The sequence below is a fragment of the Vigna radiata genome, unplaced genomic scaffold (genome assembly GCF_000741045.1).
Source record: "Vigna radiata var. radiata cultivar VC1973A unplaced genomic scaffold, Vradiata_ver6 scaffold_7, whole genome shotgun sequence".
NCBI classification, from domain to species: domain Eukaryota; kingdom Viridiplantae; phylum Streptophyta; class Magnoliopsida; order Fabales; family Fabaceae; genus Vigna; species Vigna radiata.
This window is the reverse complement of record NW_014543262.1, coordinates 2527495-2545070: the sequence shown is the minus strand read 5'-3', so window position 1 is coordinate 2545070 and position 17576 is coordinate 2527495. Positions and strand designations below refer to the sequence as shown.

Here is a 17576-nt window from a genome sequence, read left to right as displayed (position 1 = left end):
CAACACAATCAAAATGTTACACATAATCAAATATTTGCCAACTAGACAGCTCTGCCGTTAGCAAAACTAACGCCGTTAGCAATAAGGACTAACTTGCACAGTTTTTGCAAAAAGTAGGACTTTAGTGAACTTTTTAAAAAAGGGAGGACCACTTTGAACAAACCCCCCGAAAAGAGGGACCAAAATAGATATTAAACCTATGAATAATATCTTTTTTCATGGTGATCTCAAAGAATAAATCTACGTGAAACTTCCCTTTAGTGTGCTTATTTCTTGTTTTCACTGATGTTTGTAAACTACGACATTCCTTATATGGGCTTAAAGAGGATCCCCGGGCTTGGTTTGAGAAGTTTCATATTACTCTACTTTAGTTCTCTTTCACATAGAGTCAATATGACTATTCTATCTTCTCTCATAATTAAGTCTCCCACTAGTATAGTTCTCCTTTTGGTTTATGTGGATGATCTCATCATTACGGCTACCGATCATGACTTAATTAAGAAGTTGCATATTAAGCTACATGCAACATTTCGCATGAAAGATCTTGGACAATTAATCTATTTTTTAGGATTGAAGGTACATCATTAATCAAATGAAATATTTTTAAACCAACAAAAGTACATTCAAGATCTTATTCAATTGATAGGATTAGATGGAACTATGTTAGTTGATACTTCTACGGAAGTCAATGTCAAGTATTGAAAAGATGAAAGAGATATTTTGTTGGATCCCATTCTCTATTTTGCGTCGATCTACTACAGGTTGGTGTATGTTTCTTGGTGGTGCCTTAATTTCTTGGAAATGTAAGAAGCAAGATCATGTTTCTAAATCTTCTATTGAGGCTTAATATCATTCAATGTCATCTGTTAGTGTTGAAGTTGTATGGTTATGTGGTCTTTTGGAGCAACTTGGATTTTCTCAATCTACACCTATTCATGCAGATAATATGATTGCTATTAAGATTTCTCCAAATCTAGCGTGTCATGAACATACCAAGCATATTTAAGCAAATTATTTGTATACTCGAGAAACATTGACTAACACTATCATCTATCTACCCTACATATCTCTACTGATCTTCAAGTTCCTGATATATTTACCAAAGTCTTGTTTTGATAACATCGTTAGTTTCTTGTTAATTGTTGTTGGTTGACTTACCAACATCAATTTGAGAGAGGATGTTAATATATTTTATTATGTATTTATTAGTCTTTATTAAATTATTTTATACCTTTAATAGATTGTTGTTAGCAATTATTTTATAAATAGAAAATCATATAATTTATTCCTTTATTACATATCTCTTGCAATATCTCATATTACTGTAAAAATGTATTATGCTGCTGCCTATTTAACAAAAAAGTACATCAGAATACAAAAAAAAAAAAATAATCTCATATACTATGTTCTGTCATATCTTGATATTTTGGCACTTTTTACACTCATTTGTTATGGCATTTGCATACCACATCTACTATCAACTATCAATTTGAATGGAGTATTTAAACCAAATATTATGTTCAAAAACCTATCCTTATTAACCAAATCAAAGCAAATAATCACAAATTAAAATCTTAACCATTTTAACAATTTCAATATTCAACATATTTCTATTACATAGTATCATAATAATTTATAATTCAAAACCGTTTATCTTACTTGAAACTTGCTATTTCCAAAGAAATAAGAAGAAAAAGTTAGTATCAATTATAATAATTAGTTTTAAATTGGAATAATTAGTCTTTATTAGCTAATTCTTGTATATTTATTTTCCCTTTATTTAATTTAATTATTAGTGTTAAATATCAATTATTATAATTTGATATTATAATAATTGATATTAAATTGGTGGAGTTTATTCTCTTTTAACTCTTTCCAATTAGGTTATCAATTTGTATATTTATACTGGGTGGAGTTTATTCCTTTTAACTATTTCCAATTAGGTTATCAATTTGTATATTTATACTATTGCAATCCAATGGTCAAATAAGAAATTCATCCAAAATACTTTTCTATATGGTATTAGAGTAGGTTTTCTATATGGTATCAGAGCAGGTTTTCTGATCCTTTTCTACTTTGTCTTTGTTGCCGTCGGTGGCCTAGTGGTCCCCTAAAAGTCTCTTTTTCATCTAATGTCTTTTATGTTTTACTTGTTCATGGATGTTTTGTTTTTTTTTTTTTTTATCTTCTTCAACATAGGACGTCGATCCTTCCTTTTCTTTTTGCCTCCCATGGCCAACGACAACTCTTCATCTATTAAACAACCCTCATAAGCCATCAAAACTATTCACGTGCATCACCCTTAGCAGTGTCACCAAGCTTCTGCCCTTAAATTAGTTGAAGTTTTTCTTGATGACTATGATCTTCTCAAATATCCAGATGAATCCTTTCCTGTGCCGCCAATGACGATCTCCACCACCGTTGTACCTCCAACTCCGAATCTTGCTTATCAAACCTGCGTCGACAGGACCGTCTTATACCTCACGCAGTTAAAGGAGCGTCTCCACATGGTGTCTAAAGATGCAGATTGGGCGTTCCTCAATTAAAGCAGAACACAAAGCCTTCCTGCTTCATCATCGGTTTGACTCATTACTGTTCAAGTTGCATCTCTCTTCCAGATCGTCCAACTTGCGGGAGGATATCAATTATAATAATTAGTTTTAAATTGAAATAATTAGCCTTTATTAGCTAATTCTTGTATATTTAATTTCCCTTTATTTAATTTAATTATCAGTGTTAAATATCAATTATTATAATTGATATTAAATTAGTAGAGTTTATTCCCTTTTAACTCTTTCTAATTAGGTTATCAATTTATATATTTATATTATTGCAATCCAATGATCAAATAAGAAATTCATCCAAAATACTTGATATTTATACGAGTATTTTGGATGAATTTCTTATTTAATCATTGGATTGCAATAGTATAAATATACAAATTGATAACCTAATTAGAAAGAGTTAAAAGGGAATAAACTCCACCAATTTAATATCAATTATTATAATATGGAGTTTATTCCCTTTTAACTCTTTCTAATTAAATTATCAATTTGTATATTTATACTATTGCAATCCAATAATCAAATAAGAAATTCATCCAAAATACTTGATATTTATACTTGAGTATTTTGGATGAATTTCTTATTTGATTATTGGATTGCAATAGTATAAATATATAAATTGATAACCTAATTAGAAAGAGTTAAAAAGAAATAAACTCTACCAGTTTAATATCAATTATTATAATATCAAATTATAATAATTAATATTTAACACTAATAATTAAATTAAATAAAAGGAAACTAAATATACAAGAATTAATTAATAAATAAAGATTAATTATTTCAATTTAAAACTAGTTGATAGTTAGAAACCATCAAAATTATTAGGACCCTAAATACTACTAAATCAACCAAAATATTTATCATAAGATGTACTAGTTTAAAGAATAATATTTCTCAGCTAATAGAATTGGTGAAACTTCGAAATACTAACCATTACAGTCACTTAAGTATGAATACGAGAATTTTAGAATAAAAGAGAAACCCACTCTTCCTGTAACTTTAATCGATTGAAAATAATCTTGGATACTTTTAACAAAAGGATGAGAATTTGTCTACCAAATTTAGAGAGATGATACTAAGAAAAATTATATATATATATATATATATATATATATATATATATATATATATATATATATATATATATATATATACTTCACACTTTCTATTGTTTGGCTGGTTAAGGAATTTATTCACATTTCCAAATATTTTTTCTTTTATCATAACTTTGTGTAATTATATTCAATATGTCAATTAAATATTTTTTATATCTCACATTTGAATATTTATGTTTTTTTTAATATATTTTTTTCACACAAAAATGTTTAACTCTGAAGTTAAGTGTTTAATATATAACATAAACATTTCATAGGTAATATAAACAACTTATCTTCTCTATTGTCTTATTATTAATTTTTATTTCATTTGAAGAGAATTTTTGTAATTTTGATCAAATGGTGTATTATAATTTTTATCAGTGTATAAAAGAAGAGATTTCATTAGAATTTAAAAAGCTAAAGTGAAGAGACATTTAAAATATTTTTTAATTTGAATATTTTTTTCCTTTTATATTTTTGTTTTAAATTTTATCAACTAGGTTTCATTAATATTTGCAAATTTAATAAATATTTTAATTCTCATAAAATTTTATTTGGTGTTCTAATTTAAAATTTATACAATTAAAAATTATTTTCAATATTTGATAATGAAGAAACGAGAACACCCTATTTTAATATTGAATATTTGATAATATTATATTTTTTCATTATAAGAAAAAAAGTTGATCTCTAACTTCCAAAACCATATATAACACCCAAAATTCATATATAAAATCACATTACCTATAGACTATTTACAGACAAAAATCCATATGTAATGTGGTCATAAGTATCATTCCATAAGGATAAATCATTATGTAATTACATACAGATAAATCCACACAAACTTAAACATATGATTCTCAAATACCCCAAAAATTATTACCTATTATGCTTACCAAACATTATTATACCAATAATTAATTCAACCACCGGACCATTATTACAAATACCAAGGCATTCAATTAGGATTTTCTAGATTTTTAATTTTAGGGCTTTATGAATGAACGATGAGAGAGAGTATTACTTACCAGATGCTCTTCCTGTCATCGACAATGCCAAAACGCCTAGATGGACTAATGACGAGAAACAATAATGGCGACAAGGAGTGAAAGTGAGCGGGAGTGATACGCAAATGGACTCAAGGTGAGAAGAAGAAGAAGGGGAAATGAGAACGAGGGGGATTGGTTGAGGCTCGTGAAAATCAGAAAGAAGAAGGGAAAATGAGAATGAAGAACCTTTGAGGCACAAAACAACAAAAGCCTACACTTTCACTTTTATTTTTTATTAATTTTAATAATTTATTTTAAAATTTTGTATGTAATATTGGTAGGTAATGCATCTTCTAATTACATATGAATTTTAAATGCTTACATACGGATTATATTCTTAGGTAAATTTTTCGCTTAAACGTGTCAACATTATATATGAATTTTACATATGAAAATATCGGAGGTAAAATCCGTATATAACTCTCATTTCAACATTTGTATGTAAAATTCTGTAATACATGTGTTACATATGGATCAAAATTCGTATGTAAAATATCAGTAGGTAATTCCCATTTTTCTAGTGTTTTTACTATAATTTTTTTTTATAAAAATTAAGTAATTGATATTTAAATAGTAAGAAAACACGTATGAGTTCGAGTATGGATACAAATATCTAACCATTATTTTCTTTTTCTTTAAGGATAAGTGATAGTGAAACTCGTCTCACCCATTTCGTTGTCATCCCTACTAATAAGGATCTAATATAATTAATAAAAATATTAGAACTCTATATGGATGAAACCCTAGAACAATTTAAAAATGGTAACCACCAAAGAAGCCTAGATCCAACTAGGTAAAACTCTTGATGAGATAATTATGTAATTCAATATAAATTGTCTCACACACATACCTAACTTGGAATATCCAATTATCTTTTACAAACAAACCACCATATCACGTATTGGCAATATCAAATCTTGGACACGTCTCATACTATCCAGAAACAAAGAAAAAAACATCTCATTAAAACCGAAGAGTATGACAAAGAGTTTTTTCATAGAATGTTAAAGGAGTATATTTTAACTATATAAGAACATATATAAAACTTCATTTTATTTTTCGAGTTAAACTTATTTCTTATTAATTCGTAATATTAATAACTCATGAAGGAAAGATATTTTACCTTATTAGATATTTCAATAAAAAAGTATTGTATTTCCATATAATATCATCCAGTTTTAACTATAAGACAATATTATAATTCCAATAATATATTCATTTAAGGAGCAAACTTCTATTAGTATTTATTTTACTATTCATAACATTTAAATTTGAAACTTGAAATACATATACTTTTTATATCCATTGTTATCATGTATCGGTGTTGAGTGTTTCACCATGAATTAAATAAAAAATTACAGAAAAAATAGTTAGTTAAATTATAGTTGCAAGGGATGTTAGGTTTTATTTATCCGAAAAGGACAATCTAGCCTTTGGCTACGAGAAAGAGAAAACGTAAAATCTTCTTAACTTTCCATCATGTTTCGTTTGCTAGAATTTGAAGGAAAGAGAAGTAGTAATGCAAGGAAGAAATAATTTAATCTAATTTAGTATTTGACTTTCTCATTGAAAGAAAAATTTAGAGAAAAGAAAAACTTGTTTACTTAGCTATTTTATTAGAATTGTTTATTTAGCTATAGAGTTTATCCCGTATTTTTTTTAATATAAAACATGACTTTTCTCTTCTTTTTCTCGTAAAAAGAAAAAAAAATATTGGTAAAGATAAGTTTTTGACAATGAAATCGATATATTTCTTTATATTTCTTGTTGGCAAATGTGGATTGAAAGCCAAAAATGATTTTGGCTTCTTCCTTAAAAAAAGGTTGAACACAATTTCTCCATTTTGTTAAGAAAACTTGTTGTTGACCTAATTTGAGATAAACTATTAATTCATTTTCAATTATCTATCCTTGTCTTGAGGTTGACACTAAAGTGCACATGTTCTTGCTTCTTTTATTAAGGATATGATGCATCTTCAATTCATTTTTTAATATAAGAATGTAATGACAGGTTATATGTTGAAGGATATAATTAAGAACCCAAAAAAAAATTAAAATAGTCAATAGTTAGTTCAAGTAAATTAAGATTGTTTTATTTTATTTGCTGCAATACTTACTGAATCCAATAGTTTCTCCACAGTGTTGGCAAAAAAATATAATAAGAGAAATGGATAAAAGGAAATTATACATTTTTTTAATAATGATATATTTTAATAACTATTTACAAATGTATAATCCATTATGTGTAGATTCTACTAATCCGGATATTATGATTATCAGCTATCAATGGAAACATATACCCGAGTGTATATTCACTTATAACAATACAATTTAAAAAATATATAATTATACAAGAGTGATTTTAAAATTAAAAAAAAAAATGTATCTATGTTATATTTTAAGGGGGAATTAAGTAAATTATATTTAATGGAGAAGTTAGCCAGGTATATTTAGACACAATTGATAATTATAAAAGAATATATCTCCTTTAAAGAATAAAATCATTTAATTAATAAGTTAAAGAAAATTCTTTTTATATGATGGTATAAATAAAATAAATATAATAAAAAGTTAAATATTATAATAATTACTGAAATTAAAATTTCTATAAAAATTATAAATAAATAAATATTTTTTAATTTTTTAATTTTATATTTATTTGAAAATAACTATTGTTTATTATAAGTAGGTATTTATAGATAATAAAGGTAATAAAATTGGTAACAAATTGTGTGATTATAAAGCGGCATATGAAGAATCTTGTTTATTAACTATTTTATTCTCGTTTAGTTTTACGTATGATATGAAGTCAGATGTATTTATTTATTTGCTTTTCTCATCCATTTAATCAAATCAAATAATATACATTTTTAATGTTTTTTTACTTTTCTTCATTATTCATCATTTCTCTTTCGTGAAATATAAAGTTAATGATACCAAAACATTAATTTATGAATTATGTGTTATTGTTTTAGTAAAATCCAAAAGTTAAATCATTATTATCAAAATTATTAAATTTGTTAATTTTTGTTTTGCATTTATCTAAATAGTTTGGTCATTGGTTGCTCGACTTTTTTAATATTTGGTCTATCTTTTGAAAAACAAATTTTTAACATTGACAAATGAATTAATATAAAACACATCAAATTTGACTGATTTTTTTATTATTCCTATGTAAACTAGAATTTGAATTTATTATTATATTGAATTAATTAAAGATATGCTATATTTGTTAGAATAAAATGCTCTAGATTTAGTGATTTTAATACAGAAAAGACAACGTGAGTTAAATAGAATGTGTGTTGGAATTGAAAAATGAAGATATATGAACTGAATAAAGAATAAGATACACCAATTACCAAATGAAAAAACACTTATGTGGTTGAAGAATGAAGGAACCCGCACCAAAATTATAACAGTCAAAGATAAATAGAAGTTATAATTGTCGTTTGAGCTAATCGCACAATATAAGACTCAAAATGGAAGCAATACACTCAGTTACATACAATGGATGTAACTCCTATTTATAGTTGAGTGTTAGTTGGATTAAACATTAAACTCCATTCATTGGGGGTGCTCTAAGGGTTACATTAAGTGTCACCCTATTCATACACTTCCTTCAATGATGCTAAGCCATTCTTTTTGTATTGTTCCTTTCAACTTGATTAGTATCACATCATCCTCCTTCGATTGGAAAAAATTCATTAACAAATTCTAGAAGACCTTACCCACTTTATTACTTACACATAAACATGATTTCTATAAAAACGATCCAAAAACAAAATTCTATATAAAAAGAGATTTGGATAATGTGAGAGGTCAATCTCTTATTATCAAAGAGTTTAGAGATCTTCTTTTAGAATCAAATATTCACTTAAAAAACACATCAAACAGTTTTAGAGTAAATGTGATATTTATAGTTAGACAACTCAAGCAGACCTGTAGGAAAGACTATAGGAGACCTATAAGAGAGGCTACAGGTTTGTGAGGTAGGGTACAAGAATGTGACTAATTTTTTTCACTATGGAGTTATGATATTGTGAAGGCTCATCGTATTATTCATGACGAAGGATTCATGATAATGTTGGGAATTCGTAGTGACTATGTGTTTGGAGACGATGTTGATAAGGATAACGTTGATGGTCTTGATATAGTTAATGAGGATGTTGATGATGATCATGGTGTAGAAATGATTTTATTAGTATAATAGCGTTGTAGATGACTGATTTGTTATTAAGTTGTACTTGCTTCCTATGTATAGATTTTATTGTTATTGGTTGTGTTATGGTAGCTTACCCATATTTGTTTGTGTTTGTGTTTGTGGTTGTGTCTGTATCTTACGATGATCATATAACTTTTGGTCATATAGGAGTAGGAGATGTTGCAGATGCTCCAGATGCATGCATGATAGAGATGCGAGAGTAGGAAAAAGACTTGTGTTATTTAAAGTTTTTGTGCTATAAATTTTAGAAACAATGTAATTAGGTTTACTTTATTTCGTTTTTATCTTAGTAATTTCGGTATTATATAGTCGGATTTCCACAATGGTATTATGATTTTAAAAATTTTAATTTTTCTCTCGTAATCAGAACATCCCAAAAATCAGGATGTTACAGACTATGCTCAGCCTCATATCAGTTTCTCAACTTTCCACTTCTACCACTTTTTCATGCTTTCTTGGATTCCATCTTATTTGGCTAAATCAAAAAGCTTCCTATTTTCTTATTACATGCACTCAAAATAGAGATTAGAGGTAAGTAAGCATAATAAAAGAAATAAAATACAAAAAGAAGATAAACTTAGGATAAAACAAGGTAAAAGTTAGGAAGACTTTACTTTATTCACTAAAACATACACACCAAAACACGTAAAAAAAAACATTATCACCCTCCACACTTAAAACCTTGGTTGTGCTCAAGTAAAAGGTAACTTAGCTTAGAAAGACATATACTCAATAATGGTCTAACAATGACATAGCAAGTTTACCCAATCAATTCAAATAACATTCATGAATGCTCCCCTTTCAAAATCAACTCAACGAGAATATGGGTAACCTTGCAAACCCTTGGCTATAATGCTCATTATGCACATATCACATGAATGTATGCACATGCTTTATAAGAAAGACTAATAACCATGTCAGAAATGTTTTCATTTATCAATCAAAGGAACCAATCCTCACTAGAAAAAAGTGTCATTCAAGCACAATAATGTACATGGGTGTTTTCTATTTTCTCTTCTACCACTAATTACACACAATTAGAGTTTACTTTTCATTTCAAGAGCCAAGACTTTTCATTTCAAGAGCCAAGACTTTTCAAAACATACAAACATCAACAAGGACTTTCTTTGGTGTTGTGAAAATGCGAGGAAGGAAATTAATGTATCTAGGTAGCATGAATGAGTATAGAGAACAATTACATCAACTTTACAAACTTTACATTCTACTCTCTTCTATTTGAAACCTAGAACACAACCAAACATCATCTTGCAGTCACATTATTTCATTTTATTTCTTCTTTTTTTCTCTTTCTTTTGCTTTTATGGGTATCATATTTACAAGAGTGCACCACATCAACCACAACCAATTCTACAAAGTTTCTCATGCTTCTCTTCTCCATGTTCTTTTGATAATTTCTCCCATATTTGATCACACTTATGACCATGAAATTTGTACTTTCTTACTCAATGTGAGGTGGTCACATATTTTCAAGAAGGCCCAAGAGTTCAAAGATGAAAGATGTTTTCTTTAAATTCACAAACGGTTGCACAAAGATTTTGATATTGAAAAATAAGTTGGTCTTTAAGGTCAAAATAAGATGTTGGGAAAGAAGGAAAATCATAGAATGATTAAAATTCTTATATTCGTATAACTATTTTTCCTTATAAGATAGAAACAATAAATATAAATGACTCATAAAATTTGTAAGTGACTTAGTGTTTAAAAAAATACTTGTATCTTTTATTTTAAAAAAAAAAGATAATATGAAGCGATTTTACTATGTAAGATAAAAGTGCATTAGTAATATGTGTTTTAATATAAAATCAATTCTTATGAAGTTGCCAATAATAGATTTTGGAGATCTTCAAGCATTCCTTTACATAAACACTTATGAAATTGAATTAAGAATAGTTTTAGTCTCAACAAATTTTATCTATTAGACTACCTAATAGATGATTTTCCAAATGACTCCACAAAAATTTTTTATAAATCTTATTTAACCTACCTAACAAACTAATTTGTTACTTCATCAAACTTCTATAAGATTTATCTAACAAAAATTAAATATTTAAAATATATTCATTATTATATTCCAAAATATATATTAATTATTACATTATAAAATATATAAATTATCAAATCACCTTTTTAGTGATCATTGTCATCATCAATATGACTATTATAATTAGGGATGAGAAAATGGACTAGCCCGACCTATTTAAGCTCAACCCGACATTGGCCTACCAAAAACGATATAGATTGAGCTATTTTACCACTTAAAAATGGGTTAAACTTTACAATCTGACCCGATCCACTACCAGGTTGGCAGGCTTGCTCATCCATTTTTTATTTTCTGTCATCGAAAATCTAATATGACATAAAAACAAACTAACTTTTTTTACTTTTTTACATAAAAATAGGCTGATGATAGGCTAATTCCGAGTTAAAAAGGCTGGAATGGGTTGTTGTTCGAGTTGTTTTAGATCTTGGTCAAACTATATCAAATCTTGGCCAAGCTGATAGAGAAATAAATTACATGATAACTATAACTTCTAGAACAGGATATAGATACACTATTATTGGCTTACGATACTCATTATAAAAATGTATTAGAAATTGATGGAGTTAGTTTAGAAACTCTCTACTATAGTCAAAATTGGTGGGGCTTTACTTGTTCTTTCATGAAATTATTAGAGCACTTTACAAATTATTCATTTTTAGGATAATGGAGGTTAGAACTCACCGATTGACACTGAACCCTCAAATTTCAGAGTCAAGAGTCTGTATCTTTTTGTTTTCTTTGTTTTTGAAGTTATGATTAAAAACGAGATGTAAACCGGAAATGGAAGAAGAGAGGAATTCGTGAGAGATGGTGGGGTGCAACTATACAATAAAAATGAGTAGAAATAGGATTTTCAAACTAATTAAAAAAATTTAAATCATAAAAGTAAAAAAGTTTTAACCTAAAGATAAAATTAGAATTAAAAAAAATTGGAGAGATAGAATTAAAGTCATGAAAACAATAATAACAGTGACACAACTCAAGTAAATAGCTTCCTTCTTTTATTAATGAGTGGGTGAGATTTAAAAAATGATTAGGTGAATTAAGTAATTTAACCCACTTGTTCTCTTATTATCTAGTGTGCCGAACCATTTCTTTTAAAGTGAAAAAAAGGAAATCAAAATAATTAAGTTTAAATTTTTATTATATAATAAGTTCTTTTTATTCTTACAAAGTCAAGATATATTTTTTTATTATAGTTAGTTTATTTTATAAACTCAAATTTTCTAATATTAATATGAAATTTTATATTAAATGAACCAACTCTGCCAAATGAAGCATTGGAATTGGAACTTCTGAACCGAACAAAAGTGAGCACATAAGAACCATCTTTAAAATATTAGACAAATGCTACAAAAAGTTCAGCTGGATATGGATACCAATGGTTCATTTGACTAAGGGTTGGTAACAAGGTTAAACAGAAGAAAACTACAGGACCTAAATGCCACACAAAAACTTTCAAAGACCTAATTTACCACTAAAAAAAGACTCATTATGTAACTAATCTTGCTCAGTAATATGAAGTCAATCTAAGTCTCGAGCGCAAAAATTTTGATTTTAGAGAATGTGAACACTTTTAAGCATCCAAATGCGACGTACCATGGGTATAGAAATACTTTTATAATTCTTATTAGAGATAATGACAGAGAAAGACCTTTGAGAAGAGATAAAAATGAGAACATAGTAGCACGTGAAACAACGTTTGATGATTGTACAAAGGATTTGTACAAATTCAAACAAATCTAATAGTTTTGAAAAAAACTATTATTTTAAAAGGATTTGTCTGTATGCTGAGGACCCTTTCATCAGCCGACAAGAACGCCATCATATTAGTCAAAAGTGGAGGGCAGCAATGCCCATTATTACGCCTGCGTTGATCCTAATGATTGTTATTATCAGAACATGGTCTTGACCATGCTTGTTACTTTTCATCCATGATAAGATGTTACATTTTGAAACACACAAAAATTAGAACAACTGGGCTAATACAACATAGTGATAGTTCTTTACAATTTTCATCAATTGCATCAGCAAATCAATGGAATTCTGTAGTCTGCATGATGCTAATTTCCCACGTAAATCTTTGAACCAAGTTATACATGCAAAACTATTTTTTTGACATAGGAAACACAGTTGCATAACACACCTATAATTTCCTTTTCACAAAAAGAAATAGAAAGAAAGCCAAAATTACCAATGCTAAAAATTACATATAAGCAACAACCAGAACACCAGAGTGAGAAAAGAATACAAAAAATAGGATTGAAAATGAATCACCGCATTTGCCACTTGCATCTAACTGTTGAAGGACAGAAAGAAAGCAGTGAATGCTCAAATAGCTTAAAAAACACGTTCTGAAAGACCTGATGAAGTGACTTCATTACCAGAATTCTGGCCTATGCTGCAGCCACTGACGGTTCCTGCATCAACCAATGAATACATAATATAAAAAAAATGCTATCTTCTACTCATTATTCATTTTCCTTAACAAAAGAAAAATTACAGCTTTAAAATTTGACAAAGGTTAGTTCCGGTTCTTCAAGTGTTTTGAAATGGTTTTCCAATTAAGAAGTTTTACCTCGATAATCTATATAATAAAAATTTGAACTAATAATTAACATAGATTATCAAGATATAACTTGAATTATGTTTGGAAAACAATATCACAAATACTTACAGAACTATGTCCAATTTTAGTGCTTAAAATTTCTTTTATCTTTATTACTAATATTGCAAGAGCATATCAAACCTTTGTTGTCAAGTTTGAGACAGCCAAATTAAATTTTTCTCTAGTTTTAGTACTTGCAACATGTCCAGCCTTTGCCACCTTGCTAAAAGCACCATTTAACCATGCTGTTCCAGCAGTCACATATCTGCATAACACGAGGACAATCCATTAACAATTATACCTTATTATCATCATCCAAACACTCAAGGAGCATCATGCATATTTCATTTCTCTCCAATCTGTAGTTAATGCATGTAGCAACTAAAGAAATTTCTAAATTTTACTATACTTTGTATTTCTTGGTTGGATCTCACCACAAACTCATCACAATTTCATGGAGAAATCCAAGAGCAGAAATGGAGATCATGCATCATATTCAACCATACCTGCTAGTTTTGACAGCCGATCCAGTGTCATTCAGCTTCCTCTCCGCTGCAATTATTGCTGCCATTGTTTTATCTGAAACATGAAGCCTCTGATCCACAGATTTGACTTTCTGATTCACTGCAGCAATGCCTACTGTCAATTTCTCAGTCAGTCCAACTCTCTTGTCAAAAGAAATGACCTTTGCAGATGCATTGGCAGTCAATTGGTGTTTTTCATCAAATGCTTTAGCTTTGTTCACAGCATCCTGCCTTATTGCTGAACCTTTTGCCAGCATACTTGTAACTGCATCTTGTGCTCTGGTAAGGTAGATTCTTCTATTGGTGGGGCTGGTTTTTCCTTCCTGAAAGTGATATAATATAGAAGGCCATGAACTCAATCAAACGTGAACAGCTCTAGTAATTATTGCCGAGCTACAACATTAACGGAATGAATCGCTGAAGATTACAAGAAAAAGATGAAACATTGACGCCATGCAAGAAGCTTCAAAATTTAGATGCAATTGACGTAACTTGCAACAAACAAAACATCATGACAGGGACTTTCTTTGCCAGTTTCAGAATGCAAAATGCAGTAATCTGGTATATCCAAAACACACTCCAATGAATTAACAGAGCGCTGGGTATAATATAAAAAATTCAATACGACTTTTTAGTCCACTCCAAATGCCAGTGAAGAAAAATCCATGGAGAGAACAAGATTATGCAAAATCTTAATCAGGTTTCTGGATTTACCTCAATATCTGAGGAGACATTTTCAGAAGGAGCAAAGTTTATAGCATTTTCCACCAACCTTTCTTCCTGCATAAATTGCTTCTGATAAGCACTAAATTTTAGTCAATAAGTGCATATACGATATTATAGTTATTGGACTTCTTACCTGCATCTCATGATTTGGTACATAGTTATCAGCTGGAGTTATCCTCACAACTTGGTCCACTATTGTTGCTCCCTGAGAAAAAGACAACAAATATTTTACTCGCACAAGCCAAAAGCTGCAAAGGCATATATAAGATTTATATCTTCCCAAAACTTAATAACAAGACCAAATGTTATGGTGCTATATGAAAACAGGCCAGAGACGAATCGACTTACTTCATACATCCAAATAGACATTGCTAGAAAATACAGACCTTTCTAATGTGAAAAATGATTAGACTCTGTCATTCTAATTTTAATGTTCAACATATCTGTGTTTTCAAATGAAAATGCTATGATGCTAGCAAAACAGCTACTAAAAGTTTAAAAATACAACTCAACAACTTCCATTTGCTTGCAATCTTCTTTAACATAAGCTATAAAATGGCGCGTTGATGCTAAAGGATTTTAATTTAAGATCTCCTTCTAGAATCAGTCTCCTTCCATTTCTTAAGTGAGCATTGCATGAAAGTGATCCCTTTCAACCATCTGTCACATCCAGTACACAATACCTAGTACCTACCATGATTACAAATCCAACTCGATAATCTACCACAGCTCCAACAATGTCATAAAAGGAAAAGTGGTATTACCGATAACAGTAATGCAATTTCAAGTGCTTTGGGTTCTTTAAATGTCACATATGCAGTCTTTGATTTTCCACCTTCACTGCAACAAAACAGACAACAACACAATAAACTATCATAATACAGATTTGACTTCTTTAAGCTGACTCGGAAAAACAGAATCGTAAGTTCAATAATTGAATGAACTTTGAATACACAAGAAGAGTTCAAATCCTAAAGTAGAAGAAAACTTTGAGTTTATCTTCAATTACTTTGCTTTAGACTAAGATAAGGTAAAAAAAACAACAGAAGATTAATGTACTGTGACAACACAGTTTACCCTATCAGCTTAACTAATTAAAAATTTATACCTTACCTGTCATTTGTTTCATTTTCCATTGATTAATACAATTTAATATCATTAAAAAATCAAAACTAAGAGCACTCCATGATTTCTTCTCTGATTTTTCCAACCCTTTCCCCCTTTCTTTTTCCTTTCTGAGCACCCTTCAATCACAGTAGGGAGGATTACAACTAGCAGAAACCCAATTCAAGCAACCAAGAAGAGGCAAACAAATATCGGTACAAAAACTACCCACCTGAGGATCTCAACATGCTCAATTTCTCCAGAAAAGGAGAAGAACTCGTGAATCTCTCTCTCACCAGCTAGATCTGAAAGCTGCTTAACTTGAACAGTCCTGGTCTGCAATAATCAACACCCAGAAACAGAAAATCAAATAATGCTCCAATTCCAACAAGAAAAGGGTGAAAAGACGGGATTTTGAATTCAAAGAAGAAGTAAGAGCTTGTTACCTCAGTAGCCTGCATTGCGATTTACACAGCGGAAGCTGTTTCTGTACAGAGAGCAGAGCTGGTGAAGAGAGAGAAAACGGTGGCGCGTGTTAAGTTCTTGGGAGTGGTTTTGTGCCACCGAAGAGAGCAGAGTTGTATTGAAGAAGAACACAGAGAGAAAAAGAAAGAAATTACAGAGAATGTGTGATGTTTAGAATGTAATCATGTCCCAGGTACCTCGTAAAGACCACAAAGAACAATGCAGTGATTCTCACGTAAATTCCACAATTGTCCTTCTAAACTTTTGCCCATTTACTTTTTTTTTATTACTAAGACAAAAGTTAATTTCTACGTAATTTTGCATTATTTTTAAAATAACTATTACAGTGCATAATAATTTATAATTAAATAACAAAAAAAATTATATTATAACTGCATAAACTATTTATTCTTAAAATTTTGGAATAAAGTCATGTGAAGATTCTTCTGATAAAAAAAGTATAGGTTGGCTTATATGTTAACCTTTCCGTTGTAATACGGGAACGCGATTATCAATAAAGCAATAAGCCATTAAATTCTTAAAAATCTCAAGAAGAAAGATTTTGTCTAAATTCTTAAAAGAATTAGTAAACAATATTAAATGTGATGGGCTTTTGAAATAGTTATATCTATGAAATTTAAATTAGAAGTACTACTATAATCTATAATATTCCTTGTATGAACTAATTCTAAGTTACATTTTAATTAAATCATAATATGAAGGTAAATATCGTTTAATATTATAAATATTATATATTTTACTTTTAATCTATAATATTTTACTGTTTTAATAAAAAAATTGCATTATGTTAATTTTATTTGAATTTAATTGATAGTTAAGGTAATTAAATAGATATTCTAATATTTAATAATTATTATATGTATTTATTAATTTGAAAGGTTTTCGAAGTTAATTACTTATTGAGTTAGTGTTCACTTTAATAAATACACATAAAGACTAAACACGTGTTGAACTATCTAAAATGTTAACAAAATTTAAATAAGTTCAACATAATTAAAAATTTATACCAAAACTTAGTTAACATAAAGTATAAGATCCGCAATCTATAGAAGTCTGAAATTTTAAATAAAATCTTAAATTAGAAGAACAAAACCTATTTATTTTTAAAGCTATTTTTTCTTGAGAATTT

At 28.7% G+C, this 17576-nt stretch overlaps 1 protein-coding gene across 1 annotated transcript; it reads right to left on the bottom strand.

Moving 5' to 3' along the window:
- Positions 1-12967: 12967 nt before the first annotated feature.
- On the bottom strand, positions 12968-16618 carry LOC106753996 (binding partner of ACD11 1). The gene is made up of 8 exons (XM_014635926.1): positions 16408-16618; positions 16194-16297; positions 15622-15697; positions 14991-15062; positions 14846-14911; positions 14114-14454; positions 13749-13872; positions 12968-13419 (listed from the first exon to the last, which is right to left on the bottom strand). Exons 1-8 carry the CDS (start codon positions 16420-16422, stop codon positions 13396-13398), a joined length of 822 nt encoding a protein of 273 aa, XP_014491412.1. The 5' UTR covers positions 16423-16618; the 3' UTR covers positions 12968-13395.
- Positions 16619-17576: the final 958 nt, after the last annotated feature.